Source organism: Pristis pectinata, chromosome 22 (assembly GCF_009764475.1).
Source record: "Pristis pectinata isolate sPriPec2 chromosome 22, sPriPec2.1.pri, whole genome shotgun sequence".
NCBI lineage: Eukaryota > Metazoa > Chordata > Chondrichthyes > Rhinopristiformes > Pristidae > Pristis > Pristis pectinata.
Genome location: NC_067426.1, coordinates 34,190,150 through 34,218,098, shown reverse-complemented (window position 1 = coordinate 34,218,098; position 27,949 = coordinate 34,190,150). Strand labels below are relative to the sequence as shown.

General features: G+C 45.4%; 1 protein-coding gene across 2 annotated transcripts in view; it reads right to left on the bottom strand.

Annotated features, from left to right (window-relative positions):
- Window positions 1-27,949, bottom strand: part of col9a2 (procollagen, type IX, alpha 2) — a 90,507-nt gene that overhangs the window by 41,800 nt on the left and 20,758 nt on the right. For both annotated transcript variants that reach the window (XM_052036278.1, XM_052036279.1), the window contains exons 9-18: window positions 27,284-27,337; window positions 25,572-25,619; window positions 15,260-15,316; window positions 14,985-15,038; window positions 9,379-9,432; window positions 8,334-8,387; window positions 7,857-7,910; window positions 3,775-3,828; window positions 1,908-1,961; window positions 921-974 (exon numbers count right to left, since the gene is read on the bottom strand). In XM_052036278.1, the coding sequence (XP_051892238.1) occupies window positions 921-974; window positions 1,908-1,961; window positions 3,775-3,828; window positions 7,857-7,910; window positions 8,334-8,387; window positions 9,379-9,432; window positions 14,985-15,038; window positions 15,260-15,316; window positions 25,572-25,619; window positions 27,284-27,337 (537 nt within the window). The remainder of the gene's footprint in view (window positions 1-920; window positions 975-1,907; window positions 1,962-3,774; window positions 3,829-7,856; window positions 7,911-8,333; window positions 8,388-9,378; window positions 9,433-14,984; window positions 15,039-15,259; window positions 15,317-25,571; window positions 25,620-27,283; window positions 27,338-27,949) is intronic.

The following is a 27,949-nucleotide window of genomic DNA, read 5'->3' as shown; positions in this document are numbered from 1 at the left end:
GTGTAGCGCTGTGAACTTCCCACTGACCCAGACCGGTGTGGGATTCTGCCTGTTTTCCATGGACACACAGTGGTGTGTGGCACTAAGTGGATTTTTCATTGATATGTAACAGTGTGTGACTGCGCTTGTTTTCCCCATGGATCTTCAGTAGCGTGCAACACTGTGTGTGTTCCTATTTTGCCTTTGTTTACAGCAGCAGATGGGAGTGACACCACTTCAGCCCATATAATATCTGCTTACATCTTAATGTTTGGAACTGAGAAGTTACCCAGGCCTCGTCTGCCTCTCTCAGATGGCAATTACATTCCCGTGATGCCTTTCTACATCGGGCAAGGAAGTTCTCCCTCCTGCCCTGACCAATAGTTATGCCTCAGCATATCTCACTGAAAGCAATTCATCGTCATTTGTCAAACTTGTTACCATGCTTTCTAACGGTGTCTACACTTCAAATGTTCGCCAGTGCCTGTATAATTCTTTACCACATTCTGAGTCTCACATAAGTGCTGTACATTCACTATAAATGCTTTCATTTTATTCACCAAGTACTGGTCACTTATCTGTGCTGACACTTAGCTCGGTTTGTTTACGTAGGCTGGACATCGAGAAGGGTCTGGCTGGTCAGTGCAGCTAATACCAAATATTGCCTTTACCTCTTTTCGTATGACGTGAAAGGGGAAGCAAGTGAGGATCTAATTGATGTCTTCCAACTGTGAAAATGTGGTTCATAGCAGTTTTCGATTCGGGGCTTTTCAATTTAGACTGATGAGGAGAGAGCTTATTTGTTTGCATACAACATTAGTGGACTGCTGGTTTAACCTGTCCCCCGACATTCACAGTTTTGGTACTGACCCACTCTGGATCACAGAATCTCAAACATGAATTCTCCCCAGCCCAAGTCCAACCTCTTCACTGTTAAATACCTTCATACCAGGAACCCCAGGGGTGCCATCCTTGCCGTCAATGCCCGGCAATCCCTGTAATAAAACAAACAGTGCATGGTCAGCAGTGGGAATCAGCAGACACCGAATGTATTAGTGCAGGTTTTATAGAGATAGGCTCCAGTCCCCCACTTGCATTGAGGAAGTGTTGTTATGGTCAAGCAGAGCCTTGGATAAACCCTGTTAAAGCACTGCAGTGAGTTCTGGATATCAGAGTGCTATATCGTCCTCGGAGGGACTGTGCAGGTGCACCAGAACAAAGGCAGGACTGAAGGAGTTAAATTCTCAGGATTGGCTGCATTCGGAGGCTTGTATTCCCTTAAGTTTCTTTAATTTTCATTCAAGGGTTTCACAGGCTGAGCCAGCATTTAATTGCCTGTCCCTAGTTACCCTTGAGAAGGTGGTGGTGAGCTGCCTACTTGAACCACTGCGGTCCTTGAGGTGTGGTTGTTAGGGAGAGAGTTCCAAGATTTTGACTTAGCACCAGTGAAGGAACAAAGTATAGAATTTGGGAATGATTATAAGGAACTATTAGGGTTGAAAGGAAATAATCTATCGCCCCAATAGGGAGTCCAGAACAAGAGGGAAGAACATTAAAAATGTTCCTGTGGCATCAGGGAAGGATGTCAGGTAGCATGTCTTCACATGAAGGATAATGAAATTCTGGAACCTTCCCTCTTACAAAGCTGTGAAGTTGTGACTTTCCACTAAACCCAATCCCAGACCTGCTCCACCATCTGTACACCGGCACCGTCCGACACTGGTGATAGGAACCCGGACACCACTGCGCCGTTCTGAGCCCAAGCGACACCTCAGTCCTGCAGAAAGACTCCAGACAAAAATCTGGCAGCACCTTGGGCTCAATGACTTAGGACCAACTTAGCTGGGACTGTGTGTAAAAAAATGATTAACCAGGAACACTAATCAAGGTGATTTCTGAATGAATTGTTATTAATTAAAATGACTTACACTTTTTCCCTTGGGCCCTGAGGAACCTTGGCGCCCCTGTTGCCCTTGTTCTCCCTGTGAAGTGACAGAACAGACAGCCGGTAAGTGATGGGTGCTCAAAAGGGTGAGTAATCAGAAATCAGAACACTTGACACAATGTTACCTGGTACAGAACAAACTACACTGCAAACAACCACGTTAGAACAATCCTGCAAAGTGTCCACTTCTAATTACCTTCCTGACTATCACCAACATGATCATATCTGCAGGGGACCCAGTTATACCCATTCCCGCTGAAAACTCCCTCCTGACCCTCAAAGCCCTGCACATGCTCATACTGAGAACATAAGACACAGCAGGAGGAGCCATTTGGTCCCTGCTCCGCCGTTCAATCAGATCAGGGTTGATCTTTAACCTTGGCTCCACCGTCCTGCACAACCCCATATCACTTCATTCCCTTCATATCTAAAAAACCTATTGATCTGTCTTGAATATACTCAGTGACCAAGTTTCCACAGCCCTCTTGGGGAGAGGATTCCAACGACTGTATATTTCAATTAGATCATTTCTCATTCTTCTAAACACGCTAAACTCAGTCTAGATAAAATGTGGCACACAAATACATCATTTCCCTGAAAACACTGGATATAATAATACTTTCTGGTCCGAATACTATTAAACACAGCAATACTTCACAACATCGGCAGCCCTGAATCCAGTAATATCTCATCTCAATAGAAGCCCTGTAGAGGTCGAATATTTCTTCTCACTGACAGCAAAATGCACACTAATACTTCACCTCAGGAGCGTGCACACAAATATTACACACAAATAAAAGTGCTCGCCTCAGTATTCATGTTGTTAATAGACCTGTATGTACCAACAGCACACCAGAGACAGCCCCATGCACACCAATCTTTCACCTCATCTTGCAGTCCTCTACACACTGTTACATCAACCTAATGACATCCCTGTAGACAAAACTGCTTTATTACATTGACAATTCTCTACATACTTTTACTCCATTATAGCCCAGTTCTCAGTTCATCCCCATTGACACTCTTATACACAACATTACTTCATCCCATTCCTGTTTCAGGAACACTTCACCCACTGAAACAACTGAACCCACTGATATTTCACCAGATTGAGAACCCTGTACACACTGCTGCTGCATCCCATTGTCAGCCTTGCTTCACCTCATTGTCAGCACTTTTCACCCAAATACTTCATCCCAACGCCAGGCCTGCACAAGCTAATACTTCACCCACAGACAGCCCTCCGCTCACTAATACTTCACCCGCGGACAGCCTTCCGCACACTAATACTTCACCCACGGACAGCCTTCCGCACACTAATACTTCACCCACGGACAGCCTTCCGCACACTAATACTTCACCCGCGGACAGCCTTCCGCTCACTAATACTTCACCCGCGGACAGCCCTCCGCACACTAATACTTCACCCGCGGACAGCCCTCCGCACACTAATACTTCACCCCTGGACAGCCCTCCGCACACTAATACTTCAACCACAGACAGCCCTCCACACACTAATACTTCGCCCGCGGACAGCCCTCCACATACTAATACTTCACCCTATAGAGAACTCTGTGCACTAAAACTTTGTTGGGATTTCCTGAGGTTGCGATTGCTGCTGTATAGCCCAAACATATCCTTCTCCCCATTGACCACCTTTTACACACTAACACTTCTCCCACTGACAGGCCTGTATGCACTGATCACTCCATCGAGAACCCTCCATATTAATACTAAATTATCACTGGGATGTCCTGTGGTTGTGATCACTGCTGTATTACTCAAACTTATCCGTCCCTCAGTAACATCTTTGTGATGAGATTAAGGGGTACAATCTTGAAATATCTCACCCGCTCTCCTTTGTCACCAAAGTCACCAAGTGGCCCCTCAGGCCCCTGTTCACCCTGAAGAACGAGAGTAAGAAATACAATTAGTCAAATTTTCAAAGTCAAGGTTTAAACATAACAATAATTCAAGGGTGGGAAGAAAAACCTCATGGATGATTAGCGGTAACTCTGATCAACTGCCTTACCAGGACCGTTCACCAACATCTCAGCAGAACATTCCTAAAGATCAGAAGCTTTTGATGTTCTGTTGACAATGACGGAGGTTCGCCAGCATCATCAGCCCGATTACACAGGAGCTGCCTGATCACAGCCAACTGCAGGGTGAAGCTGGCGTTCCAGGTGTCAAAGAGGGTGGTTCAACATTGTAGGAAGAGGGCAGGGTTGTTTATTCTTCCAAGTCATGAAAGCTTCAAATATCGAGGGAAATTACTTCAGTAAATTACAAGCAAGGGGAGATAATCAACAGGAAAATTGCTGCTACAAAACCAACCATGTCGCAGAATCAATGACTGCAGAGAATCTGGAAAGGGAGATGTGTAATGGGACCACAAGACAGAGATTCAGGAAACAGCAGGAAAGTACATGAATGAGGTTGGTAGAAACCTAAGTGGGTGGGACTGAGAGGAATGTGGCGGGGTGATGGAAGGGTTGGATGGGGACAAAGAGAGAGGGTGGGTGGATGGGGTCGGGGATCTGAGGAGTAGGTGGGTGGGGTGGAGGTAATAGGGTGAGGGGTGTGTGGTAGAGTTAAAAATGTGGAGATAGTAGGTGACTGGGGTTGGGGGTACGACATGAGAAAGAGAGTGGGTTTTACTGTTTTGAATATTCCCACGGATTCTTCTTACAATCTTCCCACTAGACTGTTATAATGAGGGATTTGCAATAGCAGCTATGGAACTATTGTCCATTATCAATGTATATTAAAGACCCTAATGAGACAACAAAGACATGTAGCTTCTTCTGTCACACAGCAATACATTACTCAGTGTTCTCGGTAGGGCAGGCACGGTAGTGTAGCGGTTAGCGTAACACTATTACAGCGCTAGCGACCCGGGTTCAATTCCGGCCGCTGTCTGTAAGGAGTTTGTACATTCTCCCCGTGTCTGCGTGGGTTTCCTCCGGGTGCTCTGGTTTCCTCCCACATTCCAAAGACGTACGGGTTAGGAAGTTGGGGGCATGCTATGTTGGCGCCGGAAGCGTGGCGACACTTGCGGGCTGCCCACAGAACACTCTACGCGAAAGGTGCATTTCACTGTGTGTTTCGATGTATGTGTGACTAATAAAGAAATCTTATCTTGTATGAGAGTGCTTGTGTGATGTGGTGTTTCACTCTGCAGAAAGTATACCTTCAGTTGAGTACAGCTAACAACAACTGTGCGACACAATCAAATCTCGCAGCCAATGGCTTTTCTGATACAAGAGCAATTAATTTTTAACTGGGTCAAGAAGATGTGGCACAGTCACAGCTTTGGGCCTTGAAGGGGTGCATCAGGATGGGAGAACATTACCTATCACACTTCGTCCCAGGTGGCCGTCACACTCTGTGTTAGGAGCTGTTGATCTGGTTGGTGGACTGGGACATGTGACTACGTGACTAAGCTGTGACTATGAGTGCGGCAGGTGTGGGCATCCAGAAGATAATACTGAGGGAACCTCAATCCATGCACTTGTCCAACAGGTACCAGGTCCTTACAGCCTGCGAGGAGGACAGCAGAGAATGCAGGGAGAGTGAGCAAACTGACCACACCAGAAGGGCATGAGCTGGAGAAGTTAAAAGTGACAGTGGAACATACAGTCAGGGGAATATTCTCTGCAGCCATGAGCACAAGTCCTGAAGGGTGTTTTATCCACCCAGTGCCGGGCTAAGGAATTGCTGAGGGAAATTTACAGTGGGAAGGGAATGATCCTGATGTGTTGGTCCATGGAGGTACCGACGACATAGGTTGGGATAAGGAAGAGGTTCTGCTGGGGAAGTATGAAGATCTAGGGTCTAAGTTAAAAAGCAGAACCACAAAGCTCAATCTCTGGATTACTATCCGAGCCATGTGCAAATTAACATATGTTCTACAAGATCCGCGAGCTGAATGTGTGGCTGAGAGCTTGGTGTGGGAAGTGGGTTTCAATCTGTGGGGCACTGGCACCAATACTGGGGGAAGAGAGAGCTGTTCCATTCACTTGGATTGAGTTGCAACCATTCTTCAACTAAATCAAAGAACTAGGGTTGGAGAAAGGGCTTTAAACTAACTGTTGGGTGGACTTTATTCTTTATATTGATGGGACAAATCAAACTGGCAGAGGTAGCCTTGAGGATGAGGTTGTAGAGTATATTCAAGAGAGCTCTGCGGGACTATAAAATCATAAGCAGACCTAAACCCAACCTGATCATGACCAATCTGAACCCGCCCCACACCCACACACATCTGCATTCCTGACCTGACCTGGAGGCATTTGCAGACCAATAGAAAGAAAGACCTGGTGTGTTGCACATGCAGTTTTAGTGATCAAGAACAGAGGACACACATGGTTAAAACTAATCAAATCATCCTGGCCTTGGTATAATGCTGAGCTGGGTCAACACAGTACAATCCAACCAAACTCAAACCTGAGCAGTTTAGATGAAGGTCCTGGGTGTACTGTGGACAAATTTACTGATGATACAAAGATGTGGCAAAGCTAGTTGTGAGGAGAATGCAAAGATCCTGGAAGGGAAGCCAGACAGGTAAGTGAATGGAGGTTAATGTGGGGAAGATTCAGCCTATCCACATTGGTAGGTGGAAGAGAAAAGGAAAAATATAGCTTAAATGTAGAAAGGCGATTGAACGTGGCTGGACAGGACTTGTTTGTCCTCACATACAAAACACAGAAAGTTAGCCTGCAGGTACAGCAAGTAATTTGGAAGACAACTTTATTGCAAAGGGGATGGAGTATAAAAGTAGGGAAGTCTTGCCACAACTGTACAGGGTGTTGGGGAGAACACATCTGGAGAACTGTACACAGTTTATGTCTCCTTATTTAAGGTGGGGTATATTTTGCAGTTCAGAAAAGTGTAGTAAATTGATGTGAAGAGGCTGTCTTATAAAAGAAAGGTTAAGCAGGTTGGTTCTACTTATTGGAGTTTAGAAGAAAAGTAGGGGATTTAATTAAATCCTATAAGACAGAGAGAGCTTTTCTCAATAAATGCTGAGAAAAAGGTTTCCCCTCACGGGATAATCAGAAAATGAGGACCACCGTTTCATAATAAAATGGAGATTTTATTCTGACAAAGGATCTTCAACCTGAAACATTAACTGTTTCTCTTCCCAAAGATGCTGCCTGACCTGTTGGGTGTTTCCTGTATTTTCTGTTTTTATATTATATGTGAAGGAATTTTTTTTCTCTCAAAGCCTTGTGAATCTTCAGAATTAACCTTTATAAAGGTTATAAAGGTCTTCATAGCCTTACTTCCCTTACGTCTAAAGGGAAGCAAAGGTTATGAAGACCAGGAAAAAAAGTTCAGATGAGCCCAAGATCAGTTCCAACATGACCTTCCTGAATGGAGGAGCAGACTCGAGGAGCAGAATGGCCTATCCTACTCTTTTCCTTAAGTCCTTATGTCAAGGAACACCAAGTGCAACTGTAACTGTTCTTGGGTCACTTCCACCTCTTCCACCAGAGGTTAATTCCACCTCTTTTGGGTTCAGATCTTAAACTAAAATGGCACTCCTAAAGGTACTCTGTTGGAAGGGCTCCACACTACATTGCAGCTTTTTGTCTCTCCAATCCTGGCTGGCCCTGTGTCTTCAACTTGTTAACATTCAGTTTGTTGATCTTCTATGTACCACTAAAGTCCTGTTAGTGGCCAGTTTTAGCCACATGTGCTTTCGTAAGCCCCAAATTGCATTTAAGTATTAGACAAAGCAAAGCAAGACTTTTGTAAACGTTGAGGAATCAAACCTGGTGAACATTTCCGACCGAGGGAGAGTTTCAGTTCCAGAGTGACAGCTGTCAAAGCAGAACTTTCTCATCGTCCCCCAACAATTGAGAACCAAGAATAATTCATTGGAAGGGAAGGTAGGAAACAGAGAAACAGGTTCACATTTACTCACCCGAGGACCGCTAGGACCAGGGGGACCAACCATGCCCTTGTATCCACGAACACCCTACGGAGAAGGAGAAACCATGAGTGAGCCACTGCATGCGTCTTTCAGATTTAACAAGGCCTGTTACATTTGCCCCACAATGGTTCCAAGAACCTGCCCATGTTTATCTTGTGCATGACCATTCCTTTGCTGAAAATCTACTTCATGCTTGCTATTCGATCAGAAATCTTATCCAACACTTAATCCAAAATTCTTAGTCAAAAAGTGTCCGGCCACAGAGCGGTGATGCTAAATCTAAGATATGAAAGGTAAACCAACCAAAGTGTTAAAACACTCTGCACAGCTTATTGAGAGATGGTGACATCCAACAGTTGCTTGAGGTGTGTTCTCTCTACAGAACAAGCTCGACTGAGAAAGAATCCTCCATTCACATCTCACATTTCAAACAAAATAATCAAGAGATATACTTCAAAAGTTCCTTACTCTTTCACCTTTTGCTCCCATCATACCAGGGTATCCTCGAAGGCCCTGAGGTCCCTGTAGGTTTAGAAAGAAGGTGTAAATGAATAAATTCTTAAGAAAAACAAACTTGACTCCAACATCATGGTCTGTGCTCCTAACCTTCTGTTATATAGATCCTTGCTTCCTAAACTCTGAAATTCTTATGAGCCTGCTCCACCAGTGAAAGTGCACAAAACAATACTCCTGGCCATTGGCTCCAGATTCTGCCCAAAAAACCTGAGGTCAGGGTCATTTTCAAAGCCCATGTGTCACCCACTAACCCACTCCCCAGCTCCCAATCTGACCTTGGAGGTTAGACCAGCACCAGGCTGATCTATCTGTAACCATGGATGCTGACAAAAACAGAAGGAGCCTTTCAGTCCCATGACAAATATTGGGTGCCCTCCAAGATTAATGACCTTAAAAGGAAGAACGTTTGGGGACCGTCCATGGGTTTCAACTCTCAGCTGGACAGAGTTCTCCCAATATTGCCCCATAATTTCAGATAAGGCAATTAGTAAAGCCATCACATCCCTTACTTTACTTTCATATATTGCATTATTTTCAACATTACCCTGACCAGATACAATCCAGCATCATTCAAGTAATAAGCCGATAAAGCAATATCTGCTTCTGCTGGGAGTTTGCTTCACATTCTCTAAGGCAGAGTGAAAGCTTTTCAAGTTTTTGAACTTTGCTCCTTAGGGTCAGGCCTTTAACACAACATAACTTAACATACACATGCCTGGTTTATTCCCTGCACTTTCAACCACCGTCATATACAAACCAGAGGCTTACTCTACTGATCTAACCCATGCATTGTTCACCAGCCATTCACATACCCTGCCTTGGTAGCCCAAATTAATGGAGAACCAAGTACCTATTCCCCTTGGTTAACCCCATCTAATAGACTGGCCTAAGGTCTATTTTCCATGGCAAACCTCATTTAAATAGATACTCCTGGGACCTTGCTCCCTACTAATCTTTTAACAGCCAAAATGTTGGAGATCCCACAAAAATACTTTACTGGTGGGCCAGGGATGCCTTGTTCTCCGGAGATACCAGGTGCACCTTTAATACCCTAGACAGAAAGAGAAAACAAAATATTAACCTCTTCATTGATAAACATTTCCACAGAGAACAAGATAATGTTCAGAGAATCGTGCCCATAGCAGCGTGGGATCAGCAGTGGGCTATTCAACCCTCTGCGCCTACTCTTCTGCCCAATCATACTGTGGCTCACCTGTCACTTACCTTCATTTATCCTCCTCTTCCTTGTACTCCTCAGAATTGACCATCAGAAATCTCATTCTCAGATTAAGATAATCAGTCATCAACATTAGTTGCCATTTGCAGCAGGGACTTTTACATTTCTAGCACCCCTTGCCTGTAAATGTGTTTCCCAACTTCACTCCAAAAAGGCCTGCTCCCTGATCCACATTGCACAACCAGCAGTAGTAGTTTCTCACCATTCATCTTTTAATTAACAGCAGACACCTCAGTCAGATCACCCCTTAATCCTTCTCCTTTTTTAGGGAATGTGATTCTGGATTGTGCAAACGCTCCCTGTAATTTAACGACAAACAATCTGCTGGAGGAACTCAGTGGGTCGAGCAGCATCTGTGGGAGGAAAGGAACCGTCGACGTTTCTGGTTGAAACCCTGGATCAGGGACGCAACCCGAAACATCGACAATTCCTTTCCTCCCACAGATGCTGCTCGACCCGCTGAGTTCCTCCAGCAGATTGTTTGTTGCTCCAGGTTCCAGCATCCGCGGTCTCTCGTGTCTCCTGTAGATTAACAGTTGGAGTCTACATGTAATCCTGGTAAATCACTGTTGCACTCCTTCCTGAGATGTGTGGCCTGGAACTGCTCACCATATTCCCGGTGTGGTTTTACCAAGGATTCCTGTAACCTCGAATATCTTCTACCTCTGTTACTCCACACCCCAGATGTAAAGGCTGATGTCCCATTCAGATTTTGACAATTTTCTGTACTTGTCCATGACATTTTAATGTAGGTAAGGGTGTCTAAATCTCCACTATATAACTTTACACCATCTCTAGGAGCTGCAATATTCTATCTTTGCTTGGTCTAATATGGAGAGGCTCACAGTTACCTACATTTTAATCCATTGCTTTCCCTCAATATCAGCAAAAAGGAGCAGGTCATTGATTTCAGGAAGCGGGTGGAGTACACACTCCAATCTGCATCGATGGTGCTGAGGTGGAGATGGTTGAGAGCTTCAAGTTCCTCGGTGTAAATACCACCTTGTCCTGGTCCAGCCATGTGGGTGCTATGACCAAGAAAGTGCACCAGCACCTCTACCTTCTCAGAAGGCTAAGGAAATTTGACATGTCTCGATGACCCTCACCAATTTTTACAGATGCACTATAGAAAGCATCCAATCCAGACACGTCACACTATACTAGTATGGCAACTGCTCTGCCCAAGATTGCATGGAATTGCAGAGGGTTCTGAACTCAGCAAAGTCCATCACACAAACTAGCCTCCCCTCCATTGACTCTGTCTACACTTCCCGCTGCCTTAGGAAAGCAGCCAACATAATCAAGGACCCCTCCCACCCTGGACAGTCTCTCTTCTCCCCCCTCCCATCAGGCAGAAGATAGAAAAGTCTGAGACCATGTACCACCAGACTCAAGGCCAGTTTCTATCCCACTGTATTCAAAAAATGAACTCTTGACCTCCCAGTCTACCTTGTCTTGGCCCTTGCACCTTATTTGTTTACCTGCAATGCACCATCTCTGTAACTGCAACCCTACATCTGAATTCTGTCTTCCTTTTTACTATCTCAAAGTACTTGTGTATGGATGCAACCCAAACAAAAGCTTTTCATTGCATCTCAGTATATGTGACAATAATAAACTAGTTCTAATTTTTGCCAGTTCTCTCAATTTACTAGTATTTAATGCTTCTGTCAACACTGCTGACAATGTTATCTACCTCTGTGTCATTGGCAGGCTTGGATACGTCCCTCCTCCTCCGTCATCATCAATTATCAACCTTGTGAATGGTTGTGGCCGCGGAGCAGGAATATTCCATTTTGCCAGTTTGACAACCCACCCTTTATCCCTGTTCTCCTGGAGATTAGCCAGCTTCAAACAGTGCCAACGATCTGTCTTCAGCTCCATGAGTTTCCACTTTAGCTAACTCTCTGCTGATAGATTTTTATTAAATGCCTTCTGGAAGTTCATCTAAATAATATCCACAGGTATTCTCACACCCACTACTTTAGATACCTCTTCAAAGTATTCAATCAAATTTGTCAGGTATGACTATACTAGTACGATAAGATGGATTCTTGACCTCATAACCCACCTCGTCATGGCCTTGCACCTATTGTCTGCCTGCAGTGCACTTTCTCTGTAAGTGTAACACTATATTCTGTTATTGATTTTCCCTTGCACTACCTTGATGTAATGATATGATGAAATGATCTGAATGCATGGCATGTAAAACAAAGTCTTTCATTGTACCTCGGTACATGTGACAATAATAAACCAATTACCAGTTGACCTCTTACTATCACGTGTTGACTCTCTCTGCTTAAGTGACATTTTCAGGTGTAGACTTCAGTAATTTCCCAACAACAGTCTACAAATCGCAGGCTTCCCTCTCTGATCCTTCATAAATAGGAGGGTGAGGTGCAGTTTTCCAAACAGAAAGGACTCTGGAAGGATATCTGCAATGATTCCACTTTTATTTTAAATTCTGGTGCAGAAACCATCGGTCTTGGGGACTTATTACTTATTGGTGCTGTTATTTGTTTAGATTAATTTTGGCATTAGCCATGTGTGAGGTACCAGAAGACTGGAGGATAGTTAATGTTGTCCCCTTGTTCAATAAGGACAATAGGGATAACCCTGGAAGCTCCAGGCTGGTGAGCCCTACGTCAGTGGTAGGGAAGTGTTGGAGAAGATTCTGACGGTCAGCATTTATGTTCACTTGGAAAGGCAGGGAATGGTCAGGAGTCAGCCTGGTTTTGTGGAGTTGAGTTTTTTTGAGGAGGTAACTAAGAAAATTGATGAAGGCAGGGTGGTAGACGTGGCTTACATTAGCTTCAGTAAGGGTTTTGACAAAGTCTTGCATGGTACAAAGTCCGGCATGCAAAATCTTGCATGGTCCAGAATATTAATTCAAGCAGGATCTGCAGTGTGTTGGCAACTAGATCCAACATTGGCTTGGTGATAGGAGGCAGAGGGTAGTTGTGGATGGGTGTTAACTGACTGGAAGTCTGTAACAAGTGGTGTACTGCAGGGATTGATGCTGGAACCTTTGTTGCTTGTAATGTATAAATGACTTGGGTGAAAATGGAGTTGATCTGATAAGTAAGATGACATGAAAACTGGTGGAGCCATAGATATCAAAAATGGTTGTCTAAGGATACACTGGGACATAGATCAGCTGGAAAGCTCAGCAGAATGGTGGCAGATGGAAATTAATCCAGACAAACATGAGGTAACATGCTTTGGGAAATCAAATTCTGACGGGACATGTAGAGTAAATGGCAGGGACCTTAGGAACATGGATGTAGAGAGAGAGCTTTGGTGCAAGTTCATAGCTCACTGCAAGTGGCAACACAGGTGAATGGGGTACATGAAAATGGGATTTGATGTGCTTGCCTTCATAGGCCAAGACATTGAGAATAAGAATTGGGATGTCACATTCCAGCTGTACAAGACATTGGTTGGACCGCAGTTGGAGTATTGTGTCCAGTTCTGGTCACCACACAACAGGAATGATGTGGCAGCAATAGGGAGAATGCAGAAGAGATTCAGCGGGATGTTGTCTGAAATGGAGGGCTGTGGTTATAAGGAGAGGTTGGATAGGCTGGGTTTGCTCTCACAGGAACATAGGAGGCTGAGGGATGACCTCATAGAGCTTCATAAAATATGGAGGGGCACAGAGAAGAGAGTAGCCAGAGTGTTTTTCCCAGGGCAGTTCTAGACTCCTGTCTCGAACTGGTTTAAAGTGAGAGGGGAAGCATTTAAAGGAGATCTGAGGGGTAAGTTTTTCATACACAGGGCGATGGTTATCTGGAACGAGCTGCCAGAGGAGGTGGTGGGGGCAGGTACAATTACAGTGTTTAAAAGGCATTTGGACAGGTACTGGGATAGGAAAGATGTAGATGGACAGGGGCCTGATGCGAGTAAATGAGATTAGTGGAGATGGGCTTCACTGTCGACATGGATGAGGTAGGCCGAAGGACCTGTTCCTGGGCCCTACAATTCCATGATTCTGTGCTCACTGGCTAATTGGCACCTGGTGTGACAACACCCCAATTTTTCAGATTTCCATCTTGTTTAAATCACTCCTTGGCTTTGCGATTTATCTCTGCAATGTCCTCCAGGTCGACCATGCCCAGAAACCTCCGAGCTCCTCCACTCCTGTCCTCCTGAGCAGACACAAGTTCAGTCACCCATCGGTGGGGTTGTCCTTCACCTTTCTGGGCTCTAAACATTGGAATTTCCTTCCTTGCTTCTCCGAGTCTCCATCTCTCACACCTTCTTAATGGTGCTTACCTTTTCGAACAATCTTTGGGTCATCGTCATGAAAGCTCCTTATGTAACTCAATGCTGCAGTTGCTTTGATGGTAGCTTTTATGAAATGGCTTCAAATATTTTACTGAAACGAAGTGGCTGCTCCAATCCACATTGTGTCTTTTGTTGAGGGGTCCTCAGCCACCCGTTATGATGCGGCAGTTAAATAGGAAAACTCAGGGGTCAGTGCTTGGGCAAGGGCTGGAGTTCGGAAGGCATGTGTTGAAAGGATTGTACGGTTTGTAGCACTGGGATCAGCATCATGAGAGACATCAGCAGGAATTGCCTCAAGCCTCCTCCTCTATTCAATATTAAAGGTTGATCTGATCTCTGGGCTAACCTCCACTTTTCTCCCTGTCACCCATATCCATAAATTCCACTAAAATTCCAGAGATTTGTTTACCTTTGCTTTGAATGTATTGTGACTCAGCCTCCTCAGCTCTCCAGAGTAGAGAAATCCAAAAATTAGAGAGAAGAAATTCCTCATCTCTATCACCATTGAGGACCCCTTTCTCTGATTCAATGAGAGGACTGAGCTGATTGGGTGATAGAGGGGCAGGAATGAAAGGACTGAGGTGATTAGATGAGGGAGGGGCACCTTAGTTCTAGATCCTCCAATGAAAGGAAACACCCTCTCAGCAGCCACAATCCCCTCAGAACTTTCAATGTTTCTGCAAGATTTCCTCCCATTCTTCTCAACTCCAAAGAGTACAGTCTGCTGAGAATTACTTTCAACACCTACACCGACCCTCTCCACCTCAATGCCATCTTGCTGACCCTTCCTCAACCAATTACTTCAATCCCTTACCTTGGCCCTCCTTTACCCAATCAGCTCAGTCCTCTCACTGAATCACCTACAATTCTCTGTGGTGATAATGAGCTCTTCCAATGTCACAAATAAATGTCCAATGAACTGAGGCAAATGCCCCCCCCCCTTCACCATTAATGATTATAGTAGACAACGTAAGGTGCATTAAAATTTGCAGTGCGGGGCATTTAATAAAAATGTGCCGTTGTTTGTGTGATGCCATCAGCTACACCACGTGCATTTGTTAAATTCACTCTATACTCACCGACGGTCCCTGTCTTCCAGCATCTCCCAGAGGTCCTGGTTTGCCCTTGTGACCCTGCGAATGAAAATGAGTCGTCATCTATTAATTGCTGTTCGTGCAACTTTTACCATAAGGTAACACTGCTGGCAGCAGCCTGCTGGGCTGCTCACATCTACAATGCAATGACCTACTTTTGGTAACGTTTCTGATTTGATTTTCACTACACCTAACACTACTTACACCCTGTAAGACGTACGGTGCAGGCCCATTGATACAGTGTGGGAGAGGGGGCTTACCTTGAGTCCTTGAAGTCCTTGTGGGCCTTTTAGTCCAGGTGGGCATGAAGTGGGGCACTGGAAGGTAACACAGAGAGTTCAGAAAGATAATCAGTTTCAAGACCTGTGCTTTGCTTCCCCCCAAGTTTAGAAGCACCTTGTCCCACAGCTGACAAATGTTTCATTAACTCAGGGACTAACTATGGATTCAGGGCCTGAGCTAACAAGGTGAGGGGCCATTTTCAGGCTTATTGACCGGAGATGGTCGCCTGCTGTTCCTGAGCTTGTTCATTTATTCATAAACGTGGACAATGACCAATCCACATCACCAGTCCTCATCATCTCAAAGAAGCTCTGCCTCAGGCACACAGAAGGCCAATTACAGAGGAAGGATTGGTTCCACCTGAGATCATTTCACACACCAGAGATCAAGGACTGAATGTGACAGTCTAACCGATGCGACCCTAGACGGAGGAAATCCAACAAAACACGATGTGAAATGCAATTAAAAATCACAAAGGTAGCCCATTTGGCTCATCGTGCCTGTACAAACTCGTTGAAAGATTAAGCCAGCCAGTCCTTCCTCTTTCCACAGAGCCCTGTGACCCTTCTCATTTGAAAGTCTACAAATCATTGAAGGGAGGAAATCGCCAGGGCACTGACCATAATCTTTCAATGCACTTTGGATACAAGGGAGATAGCAGAGGACAGGAGATTAGCGGATGTCACTTCCTTCTTCAGAAAAAGTAGTAAGGATTAGACCAGCAACTACAGTTTAACCTCAGCCTGGAGGACAATGGATTTATTAAGGCAAGCCAGCATGGACTCATGAAGTGAAAATGGCATTAATCCAAACTGGTCAAATTGTTGATGGTGTTACAAGTTGATGAGGGTTTTGCAGTTGATATGGTGTACATGGACTTCCAGAAGGTTTTTGACAAGGTGCCACTTAACAAGCTTATCAGCAATGTTGAAGCACCTGGCAGAAAAATGGGACATCGAAAGCACGTATCTGAAGTTGGCTAAGTAACAGGCAACAGAGGGTTGTTTTTCACACTGGAGAAAGATGAATAGTGGTACGCCCCAGGGAGTGGTGGTAAGGCCATTGCCTTTTTTTAGATCTAAATTAATAACCCGGACTTGGTGCAAGCCACCATTTCTAAATTTGGGGTTGACTCAAAATGTGGTAGTAACATATACTGTGAGGAGGATGGTGATACATTGAGGCAGGTTATAACCAAGCTGGTAGATTGGGCAGATGAAGGATAAAGTTTAATGCAGAGAGATGTGAGCTGATGTATTATGGTAGGAAGAATCAGGAGAAGCGACGTAGGATGAAGAATACTGTTTTAGAAAGGTGCAGGAGCTGAAGTGACCTGGGAATGGGTGCACAAGTAGTAGGGCAGGTTGAGAAAGCAGTTAATAAGGTACACACAGTTCTGGGCTTTATCAATAGAGGCATGAAGAGCAGGGAAATCATGTTGAACCTCAATAAAGCACTGGTCCAGTCTCAGCTCAAGTATTGTGTTCAATTCTGGTCGCCACATTATAGGAAGGTTGTAAAAGCATCAGAGTCCAGATTATGAACCATTCATGAAAATGTGACCTGGGATGAGGGGCCACGTTTGTGAGGAGAGATTAGAGAGGTTGAGACTTTCTCCTTTGTAGAAAAGAAGGCCACGGGGAGATTTGATAACAGTATGTGAAGTGATGAGGAGTGTAGACAGAGTGGACAACACAAGGATATTCATGTGGACAGAGGGGTCAAGGACTGGAGACCATGGGTACAAAATCAAGGGGAGAAGAATTAACAGCGACATGAGAAAAACTGTTTTCTGCAGCGTGTGGTTGGAATCTGGAATACTCTGCCCACAGGTGTGGTGGAGGCAGGTCCCATTGTGGCCTTCAGGAAGGAACTCAATAAATATCTGGTGAGAAAACATTTTCAAGACTATGGAGAAAGGGCCAGGGTTGAAGTGGTGAGTTGCTCTGGTGGAGAACCAGTGCGAACACAATGGGCCAATTGGCCTCCTAACTATTCTATGACAGAATAAAGAGTATTTAGCACCCAGTCCATGCTGACTGTAGTTCTTCATGAGACCACTCCTTTATCTACGAGGACTACGGAGCAGATGAGGTTTTCTTCATCTTTTTATTAGGGTTTTAAGTATAAGGCTTAGTTTTTAATAGGGTTGTAATTTATTAGGGTTAGTGTTTTTATAAGGTACTTTTATAAGGGTGTAAAAGTTTTAAGTGGTAGAGTGGGGGCTGGACGGCGCAGGCGTGGTGCGGGCAGTTTAAAAAGCCAACTGCCATATCCAGCGGGCAGCATCGGAGTGGGCAGCGGAGTGAAAGGTAGCAGAGAGTTCTGGGCTTTGGCTCAAGGGGCTTAGGCGTAAAGGGGCGAGGAAAGGGAGGTGACTTGAGTTAAGGAAGGAGTATGAGAGCAGTTTCCTGTACTCGGTGTCAGATGTGGGAGTTCCCGGAGTCTCCCTGCCTCTGGGAGGGCTACGTCTGCACCCGGTGTGTCGAGCTGCAGCTCCTGAGGGACCGTGTTAGGGAACTGGAGATGCAGCTCGATGACCTTCGTCTGGTCAGGGAGAGTGAGGAGGTGATAGAGAGGAGTTATAGGCAGGTGGTCACACCAGGAACATCGGAATCAGGCAATTGGGTCACAGTCAGGAGGGGGAAGGGAAGGGGAAGAGTCAGGTACTAGAGAGTACCCCTGTGGCTGTAGCCCTTGACAATAAGTACTCCTGTTTGAGTACTGTTGGGGGAGACAGCCTGCCTGGGGGAAGCAACAGTGGCAGTGTCTCTGGCACAGAGCCCAGCCCTGTGGCTCAGATGGGTAGGGAAGGAGTGAGGAGGGCACTAGTGACGGGGGACTCTATAGTTAGGTGGGCAGACAAGCGATTCTGTGGACGCAGGAAAGAAACTCGGAAGGTGGTTTGCCTCCCAGGTGCCAGGGTCCGGGATGTTTCTGATCGCGTCCAAGATATCCTGAAGGGAGAGGGAGAACATATTGGTACCAACGACATAGGTAGGGAAAGGAATGAGGTCCTGAAAAGAGACTATAGAGAATTAGGAAGGAAGTTGAGAAGCAGGACCTCAAAGGTAGTAATTTCCAGATTACTGCCTGTGCTAAGCGACAGTGGGTATAGGAACAGAATGAGGAGGAGGTTAAATGCGTGGTTGAGGGATTGGAGTAAGGAGCAGGGATTCAGTTTTCTGGATCATTGGGGCCTCTTTTGGGGCAGGTATGACCTGTTCAAAGAGGACGGGTTGCATTTGAATCCCAGGGGGACCAACATACTGGCAGGGAGGTTTGCTAAGGCTACTGGGGAGAGTTTAAACTAGAATTGTTAGGGGGTGGGATCCGTACCAGAGAGACTGGGGAAGAGGTGTTTGGCTCTCAAATAGAGGAGGCTAGGAGTAAGTACCATAGACAGGTGATAGAGAAGGGACGTGTTCAGACAGGCTTGAGATGTGTCTATTTTAATGCAAGGAGTATTGTGAACAAGGCGGATGAGTTTAGAGCTTGGATCGATACTTGGAGCTATGATGTGGTGGCCATTACGGAGACTTGGATGGCTCCGGGGCTGGAATGGTTGATTCAAGTGCGGGGTTTTACATGTTTTAGGAAGGATGGTGGGGTGGGGGGGGGGGAGGCAAGAGAAGTGGGGGGTGGGGGAGTGGCACTGTTGATCAGAGATAGTGTCATGGCTGCGGAAAAGGTGGACGTTGTGGAGGGATTGTCTACGGAGTCTCTGTGGGTGGAGGTTAGGAACAGGAAGGGGTCGATAATGGTGCTGGGTGTTTTTTATAGGCTGCCCAATAGTGACAGGGTTATTGAGGAGCAGATAGGGAAGCAGATCCTAGAAAGGTGTGAGAATAACAGAGTTGTTGTGATGGGGGATTTTAATTTCCCAAACATCGATTGGCATCTCCAGACAGTGAGGGGTTTAGATGGGGTGGAGTTTGTTAGGTGTGTTCAGGAAGGGTTCTTGACACAGTATGTAGATAGACCTACAAGAGGAGAGGCTGTGCTTGATTTGATATTGGGTAATGAACCTGGTCAGGTGTCAGATCTCTCAGTGGGTGAACATTTTGGTGATAGTGATCATAATTCTATCTTCTTTACGTTAGCACTGGAGAGAGATAGGAACAGACAGACTAGAAAGGTGTTTACTTGGAGTAGAGGGAATCATGAGGCTCTCAGGCAGGAAATTGGAAGATTAAATTGGGAACAGATGTTCTCTGGGAAAAGTACGGAAGATATGTGGCAAATATTCAGGGGATATTTGTGTGGAGCTCTGAACAGACATGTTCCAATGAGACAGGGGAGTCACGAGAGGATGCAGGAACCGTGGTGTATGAAGGCTGTAATAAATCTAGTCAAAAGGAAAAGAAAAGCATACAAAGGGTACAGAGAGCTAGGTAATGTTAGAGGTCTAGAGGAGTACAAGGCTAAAAGGAAGGAACTTAAGAAAGAGATTAGGAGAGCCAGAAGGGGACATGAGAAGGCCTTGGCGGGCAGGATTAAGGAAAACCCCAAGGCGTTCTACAAGTATGTGAAGAGTAAGAGGATGAAATGTGAAAGGATAGGGCCTATCAAGTGCAGCAGTGGGAAAGTGTGTATGGATCCGGAAGAAATAGCGGAGGTACTTAATGAATACTTTACGTCAGTATTCACCACGGAAAAAGATCTGGGGGATTGTAATGGGGACTTGCAGCGGCCTGAAAAGCTTGAGCATGTGGATATTAGAAAGGAGGTGGTGCTGAAACTTTTGGAAAGCATCAAGTTAGATAAGTTGCCGGGACCGGATGAGATGTACCCCAGGTTGCTGTGGGAGGTGAGGGAGGAGATTGCAGAGCCTCTGACGATGATCTTTGTGTCGTCCATGGAGATGGGAGAGGTTCCGGAAGATTGGAGGGTTGCGGATGTTGTTCCCTTATTCAAGAAGGGCAGTAGGGATAGCCCAGGAAATTATAGACCGGTGAGTCTTACCTCAGTGGTTGGTAAGCTGATGGAGAAGATCCTGAAGGGCAGGATTTATGAACATTTGGAGAGGTATAATATGATTAGGAATAGTCAGCATGGCTTTGTCAAGGGCAGGTCCTGCCTTACGAGCCTGATTGAATTTTTTGAGGATGTGACTAAGCACATCGATGAAGGGAGAGCAGTAGATGTCGTGTATATGGATTTCAGCAAGGCGTTTGATAAGGTACCCCATGCAAGGCTTATGGAGAAGGTGAGGAGACATGGGATCCAAGGGGACATTTCAGTGTGGATCCAGAACTGGCTGGCCCACAGAAGGCAAAGAGTGGTTGTTGAAGGGTCGTATTCCGAGTGGAGGTCGGTGACCAGTGGTGTACCTCAGGGATCTGTACTGGGACCCTTACTCTTTGTGATTTTTATAAATGACCTGGATGAGGAAGTGGAGGGGTGGATTAGTAAGTTTGCAGATGACACGAAGGTTGGGAGTGTTGTGGATAGTTTGGAGGGCTGTCAGAGGTTACAGAGGGACATAGATAGGATGCAGAGTTGGGCTGAGAAGTGGCAGATGCAGTTCAACCCAGATAAGTGTGAAGTGGTTCATTTTGGTAGTTCAAATATGTTGGCGGAATATAGTCTTAATGGTAGGACTCTTGGCAGTGTGGAGGATCAGAGGGATCTTGGGGTCCGAGTCCATAGGACGCTCAAAGCGGCTGCGCAGGTTGACTCTGTGGTTAAGAAGGCAGATGGTGTATTGTCCTTCATCAATTGGGGAATTGAGTTTAGGAGCCGTGAGGTATTGTTGCAGCTATATAGGTCCCTGGTCAGACTCTGGTCGCCTCACTGTGGAAGCCATAGAGAGGGTACAGAGGAGATTTACAAGGATGCTGCCTGGAATGCGGAGCATGCCTTATGAAAGCAGGTTGAGGGAACTCGGCCTTTTCTCCTTGGAGAGACAGAGGATGAGGGCGGACCTGATTGAGGTGTATAAGGTGATGAGAGGTATTGATAGGGTAGATGGTCAGAAGCTTTACCCCAGGGCCGAATTGGTGGCCACAAGAGGACATAGGTTTAAGGTGCTGGGGAGTAGGTATAGAGGAGATGTCAGGGGTAAGTTTTGTACTCAGAGAGTGGTGAGTGCGGGGAATGGGCTGCCGCCAACGGTGGTGGAGGCTGATACGATAGGGTCTTTCAAAAGACTGTTAGATAGGTACACGGAGCTGAGTAAAATCAAGGGCTATGGGTAAGCCTAGTAATTTCTAGGGTAGGGACATGTTTGGCACAGCTTTGTGGGCCGAAGGGCCTGAATTGTGCTGTAGGTTTTCTATGTTCTATCTATCATGTTGACCCTCTGTTCCCTTCTTCGTGATATGTTTATCCAGCCTTCCCATAATTTATCACAGAATCATTGAATTGTTATGCCACAGAAGGAGAACATTTGGCCTATCAAATGAGTCCCAGCTACCTTGGCTTTCCTCACAGCCCTGTGAATTATTCGCCCCTGTGCTAATGCAGTCAGGGGAGGAGGGGAGAGCAGATCCACCGGGGGATGGGTCAAAGGTAAGGAGGAAAAAGTGGGGTAGAAAAAAGAGAGGTAGACTAGGAAAGGGAAGAAGAGGCATGATGTGTGTTTGGGGGGGGGGGGGGGTGGAATTACCTAAAGTGGGAGAATTCAATGTTCATGCCGTTAGGCTGCAAGGTTCCAAGATGGAAAATGAGGTGCTGTTCCTCCAGTCTGCTCTCCCCTCCTCCCCTGTACCTGCCTATCACCATCTCTTACCTGTATCAACCTATCACCACCCTGTGCCCCCCCGCCTCCCCTCTTATGTCCACCTATCACTGCTCTGCTTTTCCCTCCTATATACTGGGCTTCCCCTTTTTCCCACCTTCAGTCCTGTCTTCCCTATCTTCAGCAGGGTCCTGACCCGAAACGTTGACCGCCTGCGTTTCTCCGCGGATGCTGCCTGGCCTGCTGAGTTCCTCCAGCGTCATCGTGTTTTTCGTCTAGATTCCAGCCTCTGCAGTCCTTTGCTTCTCGGGGCTTAGAGGGATATGGGCCGATCGCAGGAAATTGGGACAAACTGGGCGGGCACCCGGTCGGCATGAACAGGTTGGGCCGAAGGGCCTGTATCTGTGCTGTTTTGCTGTATGACCCTATGACCTAAACCTATCATGACCCTGTACACCTCTATCCAATCCTCACTCTCACTGTGCCTTGTCATGTTCAAGGACCTATGGCAGTATAGGAAGGGACAGCCTTCCAGATGTGCCCCAGGCGACCAATATGTTATTACAGTCACCTAGGTGATATTTGGGTAGTGTGGACACATTCAAAAACAGATTTCAGACCCCTCTGTTCCTGCACAGCTTTACACTGTGCCACTGATTCCCAAATGTCTCTCATTCTTTCACTTAAACTGTATCACTTCACACTTACGTGTAGGAGCTTTGATCTGCCACTTGTCTAATATGTAGCCAGCCCATCGATGTCTTCCCATAATCTATTGCAGTCCTCCTCATGGTTTACCACACTTCCAAACTCTATGTCATCTGCCGACTGGGAAATTTAACTCCGTAGACCCCATGCCTAGGTTGTTAGTGTATACTCCATGGTACAGTGGTACCAGAACTGCACCCTGGCAACAACAGTGTCCAGTCTGAAAAAGAAACATTCACCACCACACTCTGTTTTTGACCCTAAGCTAATTTCCTATCCATGCTGCCACCAATCCCTTCATTCCATGGCCCTCGATCCTGCTGACGTAGCACATAGAACATAGAACAGTACAGCACAATAGGGGCTCTTCGACCACAATGTTGTGCTGACCAGTATAAACCTTATCCATATTCACTCGATCCCCTTCTCTACTTCTCCCATAATCCTGTATTTTTCTTTCATCCATGTACCTATCTAAGTGTTTTTTTTAAATGTTCCTATTGCATCAGCCTCTACCACCACCCCCGGTAGTGCGTTCCAGGCACCCGCCACTCTCTGTGCGTAAAACCTACCTCTGATATCTTCCCTGAACTTTCCTCCCACACCTTAAACGGGTGACCTCTAGTATTGGCCATAACCACCTTGGGGAAAAGATGCTGGCCGTCCATTCTGTCTATGCCTCTCATAATCTTATACACATTTATCAAGTCGCCTCTTATCCTCTGTCGCTCCAAAGAGAAAGGCCCTAGCTCTCTCAACTTCTCATCATACAACATGTTCTCCAATCTGTCAAACACTTCTGAAAATCCTTGTTGACGACATCTACCGCATTTCCTTCACTAACCTTCTCAATCAGGTCAGTCAATCACAATTTACCTTTAAGAAATCTGTGTTGGCTCTTCTCCGTCAACTCAAATTCCTCCAAATGCCAAGTAATCTTTTCCCACTTATTGTTTCTAAAGGCTTCTCCTTAACCAAAGTTAAACTGAGTGGTTTGTATTTGCTGTGTGTGTTCTTGCATCCCTGGTCTGAACAAGGGTCTCATATTTCCATTTTCCAGTCCCTTGTTGCCTTCCCTGCATCCAAGGCGGATCAGAATGTTATAGGAAGTCTTCCTTCAACCACTACCACTCCCCCCCACCCCCAGTCTGCCTCACATCCAGACCAGGGTGGAAGTTACTTTAAGCATAGCCTTTCTTGCATCATCCCCTATTGATTTTCACCTCATCCATTGTCAGCTAACGTTGCTTCTACTGAGATTTTGGGAACATCATTGCCCTTGGTAAAGAATTATATGAACCACTTTGTTACTACTCCAGTTTAACCCTATCTTTTCTGAACAACGTACCCTGAAAATATTAAGTGGCCAGTCCTGTCTTTTTTTGAGCAAAGTTTGAATTCTCACCACTACGTCATAATCCCTCAGGACTCTGTACACTTGCAGCTCAACAACTTCGTTCAGCACTTTGTCCATTTGGACACATGCGTTCCTAAACTGGGTTTTCTGTTCCTCAGAGCTTTTCTTAATCTGTTCCCACCAAAATCTGTGTGACTCCCTTCTCCATGGTTGTATGACACTCCCACTCCTTTGGGCACTTAATTCCTCTTTTCTACTACCCCATGGTCATGTCCACCGCCCCCCCCCCCCGCCAATATGATTTAAACTCTTCCCAGCCACATCAGGACATGTCCAGCTCCTGTTATGATGCAACTCGCCCATCTTGAACATGTCCCTCCTGCCCCAGATCTAGTCCGAGTGCCCCAGGAATCAAGCCACCCTCCTGGATGGTGCATTGCAGCAGCTCATCCTTATGGGCAGATTGCATCTCGCAGCTGACTATGCACATCAGCAGACTGCACACACCAGGAAGGCATGGATGGCCCAAGTATCTCCTAGCCTTGCTACAGAACCTGCTCAAACCCAAAACTTTCCAATTATAGATTCAATGCAGCAAACTTTGTGGGATTCATGTCCACCCAACCAACAGCAGAAGGGGTCAATGAGCTAAGAGAACAGGAATCATCCCTTCCCATCTCATTTACGGAGAACTTGGGATTGTGTTGTTCCCAAAGGGAAACCCACGGCAACATCCAACCCCGAGTGAAGATCCAGTGACCCTCTTTTGTAAAAAGGTTATGGGAATTCTGAGGGCAAAGGTTTTAAAAGTCACCCCTAAAGGTAACTTACTTGTGTAAAACCTGTATGCATTACAGGTCAGTAGAAGCAGTGCTGCAGATCAAAGCGAACACATTACACTTCCACAAGCAGAGATAAAATGGAGATTTTCACAGTGCACAATGAATGGGCACATCAGCGTGAAAGTTACAACACCGACACAGGGCACTTCCCTGAAAACCACGCTCTCCTCCCACAAACAACAGGTATCAATCATATTTACACAATGCTCCCAATTCCCTTCAGAACCCTATTTTTCATCCATCTTTCCAACCTAGTCTTGATCCAATCCAGCAGCTTCTGTTACAACCAGTAAACCTGGATTTCACAGCCTCAAAACCACCTTCTGCCTCTGATCTAATCCTTCTGCATTTAATCTAATATTTATGATCCCTTGAATCCTCAATGATGGCAGAGGGTCCATTTCTATTAACCCTGGTTAATCCTTCATTTTTTGTTTAAACAACTCTCATGCTAACTGAAAATCAGGCTTGTTTGTTTAAAGAAAGCACACGTTCTTTAGTGTTTCTTCAGATTTTGGTTTGCTCGTTTCAAGCCGCATCCCAGTGACTTGGATCATTGACCTTATGAACTTAATGCCCCAGCAACACCAAGAGCAGAGGCCGTTCTTCGCTCACAGTACGCTATCAGAGCAGTGGGACTGTTTAAAACATGAAAACAGAGTGTAAGGTAGCAATTAAATGTTGAATAGAGTCATTCTTACCAGAAGGTCTGCACTCCCTTCCGCACCATAGAGGTTACCAGGAGGTCCCTGCACAAACAGACCACACAACAGTTACCATTATTCACACCCATAATGCTGAAAGTCTGGTAGTTATTTACACAAACATGTGAATATAAGGACTAGAAGCAGGACTAGGTCATAATTTCTCTACCCTTCAATAAGATCATAACTGATCTACCTCAGTGACACTTGCTCTAAGGCCTCGATTCCCTCAATATGCAAAAATTCATCAATATCTGTCTTCAACATACTCAGTGACACCACCTCCGGGCTAGAGAATTCCAAACATTCATTACCTTCAGATTATGGAAATATATTCACAGCTCATTTCCAAGTGATTGACCTCTTATGTTGAGCCAGTGACCACTGGTTGTGGACTCCCCAGCCAGGGGAAACATCATCCCCATGTCCACACTGTCAAGCTCTGTAAGGATTTCCTTACGTCTGATGAGATTACCGTTCGTTCTTCTAAACTCAAGAAAAGAATCTCTCCACAGAGGACAATCCTCTCACTCCAGCGATAAGGGATGGGGTTCAATCCGGAAATCTGCCTGGATACCAATCTACAATCCAGCTCGGTGGTAGCTGTTATTCTACTATTAACCATGTTAATGAGACTGCAGCATTTTAATCCACTCCCAAGTATCCATTACTCTATATAAAAACATTCAAACTCCTTAAATGGATTCCATCTTGTAACCGTCTCTTGGCGATCCATTGATCTATATATAAATCACCCTAAACTACTTGATTAGATCCTGCCTGTAACCTACTCCTCTGCCCAGGACCACAAGAAACTTCACAGAGTTGTGGACACAGCGCATCGCATTATGGACACCAGCCTCTCCTCCTTGAACTCTGTCTTTACCTCTCGTCTTGGTGAAGCAGCCAGCATAATCAAAGACCCCACCCACCCGGGACATTCTCTCTTCTCTCTTCTTCCATCGGGTAGAAGATACAGGAGCCTGAAGGCATGTACCACCAGACTTAAGGACAGCTTCTACCCCACTGTGATAAGACTATTGAACAGTTCCCTTATACGATGAGATGGACTCTGACCTCACGATCTACCTTGTTGTGACCTTGCACCTTATTGCACTGCACTTTCTCTGTAGCTGTGACACTTTGCTCTGTACTGTTATTGTTTTTACCTGTACTACATCAATGCACTATGTACTACCCAATGTAATTGCACTGTGTAATGAATTGACCTGTACGATCGGTTTGTAAGACAAGTTTTTCACTGTACCTCGGTACAAGTGACAATAATAAACCAATACCAATACCACTCCCAGCTATCCATTATCTTACGCACAAACCATAAAAAATCCTAGATTCACTTGAAAACTGCATTGTTGAGGATCTATTTCTCTTCACTGTCTTGTATAATTTAAGTTTTGTGTGTTGTCTGAATCCTGTGATGCTGCAAGCAAATTTTTCATTGTATTGTACCTCACCCTACTTCCGCACACGATAATAAACTCGACTTGAATTAAATTCTCGAATTATATTTTAGCCTAGGATTCAATCCTGCTCATTGTTTATTGTTAGCTGGTCAGTAATGATCATCCCTGACTGAAGCCATTTTGTTCTGTATAGTTACATACTGATGGTTATCTATGTGTTAGAAATCAAACCGTCCCGCTCCCAGAATGAAGTGCAGCTGTTAGGATATACCTGGAGTGACATACCTGGAGACCCCGAGGGCCCTGCTTACCCATTGGTCCAATCTGTCCCGCCGCACCCTTTAAAATAAACAGATAGCAGCTCAACCACACAAGCGTAAACGTCAGCAACTAGAACTACATTGGTGGATGGCACAGAGCAATGCAGACAGCACAAGCGGAAGGGTGGAACAGTTGGCAAGCAGAATGCTACATGAAGTGCAAGGGATAGGATTGGAGTGTGAGGGGAAGAGGAGGGGAGCAGTGGGTGGGAACCAGATGTGTAATCTAGGAGGAAGCTGCTGTGTAACAGTACAGGGGGGATTTGTAGAATAATGTCAATCAGTGCGTAAAACACAAGAGAAAAGAAAGATTTGCATTTACAGGTAGTTCACAACGCGATAGTTACATTCCTGAGAAGCTTTGCGGTACAGAAAATGACGTTATAGAATCAATTTTGTGAATGGGAAAATGGGGTTAGGAGCTGGAGACATCCAGACTCGCAAATTATTTTTCCCGCAGAATTTTCAAATAAAGGCGTTTTTAACAGCAATAGGTTTATTTTGTTATTGTAACCTAAAAATACCAAATGCTGTATGTTTAATAGAGATTCGTTGCACAAGTATCAGTGGAAGTGATTGCTTGTCACTTTCCAATGGCCTCCTGTGATGAAACTAGCAGCCTCTTCAGAGA